Raw genomic sequence first — 9,029 nt, forward strand, 5'->3', positions numbered from 1 at the left:
GCGCAAAATATTTGAAATTGGTTTAAAAGTGAACTTAAGGACTTGTACATTTAATAGGGGAGAAACAAAGTTGCAAGCTGAGTGGAAAAGTGAAAGTGCACAACGAAGATTAATTGGGTGTTAAAATGGCCTCTAAATCAGCTAAAGCTTCTGCTCCTAGAAGTACTGGTGCATCACCAGTTCAACATTCTTCATTACAGGCACTGATGCCACCCCCTGTGGTACCTGCACCTGCATTAACATTAAAAGATTTACAAGATGCTAGTTCGAAAGCACGTAAAAATGCAAGTAGAAAAATAGGGACCACTACGGTGGGAAGGTAACAGCGTTCCGTGCGCCTTTGGCGTCTAGTCATGCCGGCCACATGACCACGGAGACGTCCTCGGACAAGCGCTGGCTCTTCGGCTTTGAAACGGAGATGAGCACCGGCCCCTAGAGTTGGAAACGACTAGCACACATGTGCGGGGGAACCTTTACCTTTACCTTTACTTAAAAAATCAATCTCAGCAAATATCTGAACTTATCAATGAGAAGAATAATGTAATATGAGAGGACATTTTACTGGCCTTTCAGGGGCTGGCAGTTTGTATTGAGTGTTTGGATGAATGTGTGGAAGAGGTGAATCAAAATAATTTGAGATTGGATGCTAAAATGTCAGAAGCTGAGAATAAAATAGATAAGACTGAGGACAAGGTGGTTATGATACAATATAGAGATATGGAGTTTGCTTTGAGGATAAGAGGATTGAAAGAGGATCCAAAGGAAAACTTGAAAGTGTTACTGGCAGAAGCCCTGGAACCGGTTTTGGGCTGTCAAGCGGAAGAAATTATAAGGGATATAGATAAAATATTTCGTGTTAACTCTTGGATTGCCAGGCAAAGAAAACTACCTAGAGATGTGGTTGTTTATTTTACAAAGAGATCGATCAGAAATGTGATTATCCAAGCTTTTTATCACAATAGATTTAAAGTTGCTGATCAAGATGTTTTAATTTTGAAAGAAATTCCACCAAGAATTTTAAGGAGAAGGAAAGAATTTACTTTTTTGGCAGATGAATTAAAGAAACGTCAGCTTCAATTCAGATGGGAGGTACCAATAGGCTTGGTGGTGAATTATTCAGGTACGAGATACTGTCTCAACACAGTTTTGAAGGCACGAGATTTTTATTCTAATATATTGAAAGCAGGTTCTCTGCCATCCCCAGAATTTAAAGGAAGGAAGGAAGACGGAGGGCGACAGATACAAATGGAGAGTACACAGGGAGATGAAGAAGTCATCTCGTGGATGGTTAAAGAACTTCAGCAAACTTTGGAAACTGTGCAGCCCCAGGCATCGTTAGAAGAGGTTAAGGAACAAAGAATGACGCGGGCTGCAACCAGACGAATAAGACAAGAACAAGAAGAACAGAAATCCACAATTATATCTCAAGAGTCTACTTATAGTGAAGCAGTGGGAGGAGCGAGACTGAAGAGGCAGGTGCTTGTGGTTTTGCAAGATGCGCTCCGAAAGCTTCAGGTCGCAAAAGATGGTGACAAAGTTTCTAACCTGGAATGTTAATGGATTAAACTCCCCGCAAAAGAGAAGGAAAGTATTTCAGTATTTGAAACAATTTTAAAATGATGTTGTGTGCTTACAGGAAACGCATATTCGTGTATCAGACCAAAAATATTTGATAAATTCCAGACTGGGTGTACAGTTTAGTGCGTCTGCTTCAGATAAGAAAAATGGAATAGTTATTTATGTAAAGAAGAATTTAACAGCCAATTTAATTGAAGCTGATAAACAAGGAAGATATGTTATAATTGAACTTTTAATAGAAGGCAAGAAAATACTTTTAGTTGGACTATATGCACCTAATCAACAAGAAGGAGAATTTTATAAATTTTTACATAATAAAATAATTCAATGGGATTATAAATCATGTATTTTGATGGGAGATTGGAATGGAGTCCTGGACGCACAGAAAGACAAAAAAGGTCTTTTTAAAAGTACTCCAAATCATGCCAGATTGCCTAAATCCTTTTTTTGAGATGAAAGATGATTTGGAATTGAGAGATGTTTGGAGAGAACGAAATCTGGAAGAAAAAGATTTTACCTTTTTTTCTGATCGACATCAATCCTTTTCTAGGATTGACTTTGTATTAACTACTAATGATTTTTTTTTAGGGTTAAGAAGATTAAGATATGTCCAAGAACTTTATCAGATCATAGTCCAGTATGGTTGGAATTAGATAAGGAGAGGAAAGATAGAAGATCTTGGAGAATAAATGAAAATTTGTTTAGATATCAAGAGAATGTGGATGAATGTAAAAAACAGATGACAGAATTTTTTAATACAAATATGTATATGGGTACTCCTATTGAAATGGTTTGGGATGCAAGTAAAGCCTATATTTATTTATTTATTTATTTATTTATTTATTTATTTATTTAATTTGTATACCGCCCTTCTCCCGAAGGACTCAGGACGGTGAACAGGGCAATACATAATAAAAACAAGATACAAAAATTAAAAATTATTAAAAAGTAATTAAACAGTGATGCCCAGAATAAGTATAGGGTCAAGAAGTTTTATCTAGCATTTGAATAAGTCTTCTTTCGTTTTCTTTTTTCTTTTTTTATTTTGTCTTCTATATATATTTAATAATGCTAAGTTTTGTTTGATCCTATATAAGTTAGAGAGTGATGGATTTTAGAATTTATAGTTGTTAGTATATGGTTGTTTATGATTGCCTTTTTATATATATATACCTTGTATTTAGCTCTGGGAAGTCCGGGGGGGAGAGGGGGGTTAGGGGGAGGTGGGGGGGAGGAGGGAGGGGGGGAGGGGGGGGAAGGGGGGAGGTAGGGAGGGGAGGTAGGGAGGGGGAAGGGGGTTTTTTAAAGGAAAACTGTATTTTTAAAACTTTTCAATAAAAAAAAAAAAAAAAAAAAAACAGTGATGCCCGTAATAAATTAGTACAGATTAAAAGTTAAGGCCAATTTATAAAACCCAACCCCATCCCATCAGGTCAGGCCGGCTTGTTCAAAAAGGTGGGTTTTAAGATCACGCCGGAAGAAGCGAAGGTCGGGAGCCATCCGGAGCTCCACCGGTAAACGGTTCCACAGGTCTGGTGCGCCCACAGAGAACGCCCTCCCCCTGGGGGCCGCCAGTCGACACTCTTTGACCGACAGCACCCTAAGGAGGCCCTCTCTGTGGGAGCGCACTCGACGAAGGGAAGTTGATGCCGGCCGCAGGTGCTCCCGTAAGTAACCCAGACCCATGCCATTTAGGGCTTTATGAAGATTAAATAGAACTAAACATCAACTGCTTACATGTGTGTCATACAGGGGCTACTTTTTGAATAAGGTTTCAGACAATGTTGAAATAAATGATAAATACTGACTGAGTTACAAGCAATAGAAATTTTGCAGGATTCCTGAGAAAATCAATGGGTGAAACCTCTTGTACCATAAAAGATGTTTAATTAATTTGTATCTCCAAGAAATGTATTGATTGATGTCCTTTACTGTCTGTTGATACTGTGCTCTTTGCTTTTAAAATCCACAGCCAAGAACCTCTTTGCATAAATGTATCTTGTACAACATTTGCAGTCATTGTTGGTTTGGTAGGCAGTGCTCATGATCACCTGCTTTAGTCATTTCTCAGTTGGACAACTGCAATGAATTCTAATAATGGCTGATCAGAGAACATACATGGTCTCTTGCATCTCACCTTGTTTCTTCTGACCTTCATACCACCTCCTTCTTCTTCCCCTCTCTACATTGCTCTGAACTGTCTGGCAGCCTTCATTGTAAGAAAATGGCCAGTGAATTCTTTACTTTACTTACATATCACCAGAATAATCAACTTCAGTTCTCCTTGTTTTAAGCAAATCAATTCCCAGCTCTGTGTTATTCCAGAGTTGAGAGGAACACTTGCTCTGGTATTTTCTAAGGTTTATTCTATGAATATCTGTTGGACAACTGTAACCTTCCTTGTAATCCTTTACTTATATACTGCCAGAATAATCCATTACAGTTCACTTTCATTTAAGGAAATCTCTTCCAAGCTCTGTGTTACTCCAGACTTAAGAGGAACACCTGCAGTGGTAGCTTCTAAGGTTTTCTCTACAAATATATGTGGGAGAACTGTAACCTGATGAAACCAATTGATACAATTCAATTATTACCTTAGGAAGACTATTTCTTTCTTATTGATTTCATGAAGGCACCTTTTATCTCTTTATTCCTCAAGCTGTAGATGATGCGGTTCAAGCTTCGGGTCACTACTGTGTACAGCAGGGCAAATATCCTGTTACTGTCCGGAGAATCTGCTGAGTTGGGACGAAGGTAAGTAAAAAATGATAGTTCCATAGAAAATGCAGACAACCGTGAGATGTGAGGAACAAGTGGGAAATGCTTTGTGCCTATTCTTGGCTACTGGCATCAAGAGAATAGTGGAGATGATGAGGATGTAGGAATAGAGGATTAGCAAAAAGAGTATCAGGTTACTTAGTGCTGTTAATGTAGAAATGACCACCTCATTTTTGTGCGTATACGTAGAGGCCAGCCTCAGAACAGGCATAAGATCAAAGAAAAAATGGCTAATTTGATTTGACCCACAGAAGGGAAAGGTAAAGATTAAAACTGAGTACCGTATTTTCCAGCGTATAAGACGACTGGGCATATAAGACGACCCCCCAACTTTTGAGATGATTTTCAAGATTTTTCGTCTTATACGCCGGAAAATCAGCAAGCCCGGGAAGGCATGCCCTCCCCTCTCACTGTGGAGGAAGCAGGGCAGGCTGGCGTCTGGCGGGAGCCGGCAGGGCAGTCCTGCGCACGCGCGTGCTCCCCGGCTCCTAAGGAGTCCTCGGGGAGCCATGGCAGGCGCCTCACGCTCTTCCCTCTTGAGGCAGCATCGGCTGAGCCATCCGGCGTCGGGCGGGAGCCGGCAGGGCAGTCCTGCACACGCGCGCACTCCCTGGCTGCTAAGGAGTGCTCCTTAGCAGCCGGGGAGTGTGCGCGTGTGCAGGACTGCCCTGCCAGCTCCCGCCTGACGCTCTTCCCTCTTGAGGCAGCATCGCTCCCCGGCTCCTAAGAAGTCCTCAGGGATGCTGCCTCAAGAGGGAAGAGCGTGAGGCGCCTGCCATGAGCCCAAAATTTCTGTTGCTAAGAGAGACAGTTGTTAAGTGAATTTTGCCCCATTTTACAACCTTTCTTGCCACAGTGAATAACTGCACTTGTTAAGTTAGTAACATGGCTGTTTAGTGAATCTGGCTTCCCCATTGATTTTGCTTGTCAGAAGGTCACAAAAGGTTATCAGGTAACCACAGGACACTGCAACCGTCATAAATATGAGTCAGGTACCAAGCATCTGGCTTTTGATCATGTGACCATGGGGATGCTGCAATGGTTGTAAGTGTGAAAAACAGTCATATGTCACTTTTTTCACTGCTGTTGTAACTTTGAATGGTCATTAAATGAAATGTTGTAAGTCGAGCATTACCTGTATTAATCAGTCTTGGCTTTGTAATTTTGAAAGTGGATGAACTGCTGTCACAGTGAGAACTGATTTATCATGTTATTACATGGCAGGTGGCTGAGAAAGGATCCTGGCATAAGAAGCACTAATTGATATTGTACACTCCTCTAAATTTAACAAGAGCCCTCATCTAGCCAAGGTTCCAGGTAGCTTATATCACAAAACAAGATTATCAGAAATATCCATGAATGTATTTCCCATTGTTCATCATTAATCAATCCTGTTCACAAACACCAAAACCTTCCAGTCAGCTGAAAATGAGACAACAATGGACAGTAGTCTTCAGACACCTGTTATCTTTTGTCCTGAAAGCACTATAGAAAAGAAACATTTAATGATCTTGAATTATGAGATGACAGGACCATCCTGACTGAATGGGATAAGGTATATCCAGAGGGAAGAGGCATTATTATTTTGGACTCCCTAAGAATAAAGAGAACCATGGAATATGCTCTTGGCTCATATGTCCCATGCAAGCTGAATCATCTTGACAATGGTTTCTTCTAACACAGGGGTGTCAAACTCAATTTCATTGAGGGCCGCATCAGCATTGCGGTTGCCCTCAGGGGGCCGGGTGGGTGTGGCTTGGGTGGGCATGGCCTACTGGGTGGGCGTGGTTAGAGTGCGTATGGCCTACTGGGTGGGCGTGGTCAGCTCTACATCGTTCGCATCAAGGGTGCCTATGGGGGCCTGGGCAGGAGTGGGACAGATCTGGGGGTCTCTGGCAGGAGGAGGGTCTCTGGGCCAGGGCCAAGGCAGTGGGGGCCATTCCCTCACTGTTTCCAGGATGGCTTCGCGGGCCGCATGAAATCACTTCGCGGGCTGGATCCGGCCCCCAGGCCTTGTGTTTGACATGTCTGTTCTAACACATCAGGAGGACAAGAATTTCAAAGACGTTGATTGGGGGAAGAACCTGCTGTCATCTCATTCATCATAATTGAAGCACATTGCTTCTTTTTAATAATCAGGGGGAAAATATTCTTATCCATCTACCAAACACAGTAGAATTTCAGGAATTATGTGTTCTGCCTTTTAGAGAACTTGGTGACTCAGTAGCTTCTAAAGCAACACTAAAAATCTGCAGAAGATTTTCTAGAGAAAAGGGTAAAATTGAACTATTATCTTTCTTTTATCACATTTATATACCGCCCTTTCCCGAAGGACTCAGGGCGGTTTACAGGGTGATTAAAAAACCAAAATACAAAAGTTAACAACAAATTTTAAAAAAATTATATTTGTCCCTGCATAAATAAAACCCCAGTTAAAATAAGATTAATCCTCAGCCTGGGCCAGAGAGCTCGAAGAGCCAGGTCTTCAGCTAACTAACTAACCCATTTACATAGAGTATGGCATATTTTTTCAATAAGGTTTCAGATAGTTGAAATAAATTAAAAATGCTGAATGAGTTACAAACAATGGAAATTTTGCAACATTCCTGGGAAAGATAATGAGTGAAGATTCTTGTACCATAGAAGATGCTTAATTTGTTTTTATCTCCAAGGAAGAAAGTTATTGGTTGAGTTCCTTGACTATCTGTCAGCACCATGATGCGTGCTTTTAAAATTCTACAGCCAGTATAATGTACTCTGTGCACCATTATTGCTGATTTGGGAAGCAAGCTTATGATAACTTAGGCTTTAGACCCTTCCCAGTTGAACCACAACAATGGGTTCTGCATGCAGCTGATCAATGAACCTGTATGCTACCTTCTAGCATCTCATCTTGATCCTTCTGCCCTATGTCCTTCTTCTCAACCCCCACCTGAGCCCTTTTTCTCTACATTTCTCTGAACAACCTGGCAGCCTTCCTTGTAATCCTTTACTTATATACTGCCAGAATAATCCATTACAGTTCACTTTCATTTAAGGAAATCTATTCCAAGCTCTGTGTTAGTCCAGACTTAAGAGGAACACCTGCAGTGGTAGCTTCTAAGGTTTTCTCTACAAATATATGTGGGACAACTGTAACCTGATAAAACTAATTGATACAATTCAATTGTTACCTTAGAAGGTCTGTTTCTTTTGTAATGATTTCATGAAAGCAGCTTTTATCTCTTTATTCCTCAAGCTGTAAATGATGGGGTTCAAGCTTGGGGTCACTACCGTGTAAAGCAGCGCAAACATCCTGTTATTTTCTACAGAATAGGCTGAGTTGGGACGAAGGTAAGTAAAAATAATAGTTCCGTAGAAAATGAAGACAACCGTGAGATGTGAGGAACAAGTGGAGAATGCTTTACGCCTGTCCTTGGCCAGTGGCATCATGAGAATAGTGGAGATGATGAGGATGTAGGAATAGAGGATTAGCAAAAAGAGTATCACGTCAGCTACCACTGTCAATGTAGAAATGGTCACCTCATTTTTGTAGGTATAGGTGGAGGCCAGCCTCAGAACAGGCATAAGGTCACAGAAGAAATGGCTAATTTGATTTGACCTACAGAAGGGAAAGGTAAAGATTAAAACTGAGTACCCCAAGCTTACAAAAACACCAGTGGCCCATGACACAGCAGCAAGCATAGCACATTCCCTGAGGTTCATGATATATGGGTACTGCAAGGGTTTGCAAATGGCAACATAGCGGTCATATGCCATGACACAAAGAAGACAACACTCAGTGACACCAAAGAGAAGGAAGAAATACATTTGACATCCACAGCCCCAAAAGGATATAGTCTGCTTCTCTGATAATAAGTTCACTAACATCTTTGGGCTGATGGAGGAGGTGTAGCCAATTTCCAAAAAGGACAAGTTCCAGAGGAAGAAGTACATTGGGGTGTGAAGTGTGGGACTGACAATGGTGAGGAGTAAAACCAAACCATTGCCCATCAAGGCTATGAGGTAGAATATGAGAATGAGGGAAAACAGAAGTTCCTGCCAAGTCTGGAAATCTGAGAAGCCCAACAGGACAATTTCGGTGAGACAGGACTGGTTGTGTTTTTTCATGGTATCATTCATGTTAAAACCTGGGAACAAAAGAAGACTGTTAATAAAGAATTAAAGAATTATTCTTAACAATTCAATAGGATTCTCACACTAAAAACCTGTCTCTTGTTTCCTTCATTTTTATTCGTAAGGAGCAAATTGGATCAAATCTTTAGAATTGAGGACAACTGCAATTAAATTCTGTTTTTAAATTTATTTCATATCCACTTTGCATTTGATTATATCATGCTAGTCAACCATTCAAGGAACCTTTTCTGACAACTCATTTATGGATATTTTCAGAACTGAACCTGCTTTGAGATTATGACTAGCAATTGTAAAATCCTCAGGTACCTGGAAGATTGCAATTCCAAGGAAACCAATTTATGATAAAGCCAGCTCAATTTCCCATTAAACACAATTAGTTTTAATCATTTATCACCCATTGTAATCCATTCATGTTATATAAAGAATGTCCTTTTCCATCTAGACAGGAACATAAAAATCTGCAGAAATTTCAGGCATCATCTCTCTCTGGTTCAAAAGAATTAAATGCTAATGCATGGGCAAAAAATTTTAAGCTA

The 9,029-nt window shown here is 40.5% G+C and overlaps 1 protein-coding gene across 1 annotated transcript; it reads right to left on the reverse strand.

Moving 5' to 3' along the window:
• Positions 1–7,530: 7,530 nt before the first annotated feature.
• Positions 7,531–8,466, reverse strand: LOC308678647 (olfactory receptor 10P1-like; the record flags this gene model as incomplete). The annotated part of the gene is made up of 1 exon (XM_081345876.1): positions 7,531–8,466. One exon carries the CDS (start codon positions 8,464–8,466, stop codon positions 7,531–7,533), a length of 936 nt encoding a protein of 311 aa, XP_081202002.1.
• Positions 8,467–9,029: the final 563 nt, after the last annotated feature.

The sequence above is a fragment of the Vipera berus genome (genome assembly GCF_964194415.1).
Source record: "Vipera berus genome assembly, chromosome: Z".
Taxonomy (NCBI): domain Eukaryota; kingdom Metazoa; phylum Chordata; class Lepidosauria; order Squamata; family Viperidae; genus Vipera; species Vipera berus.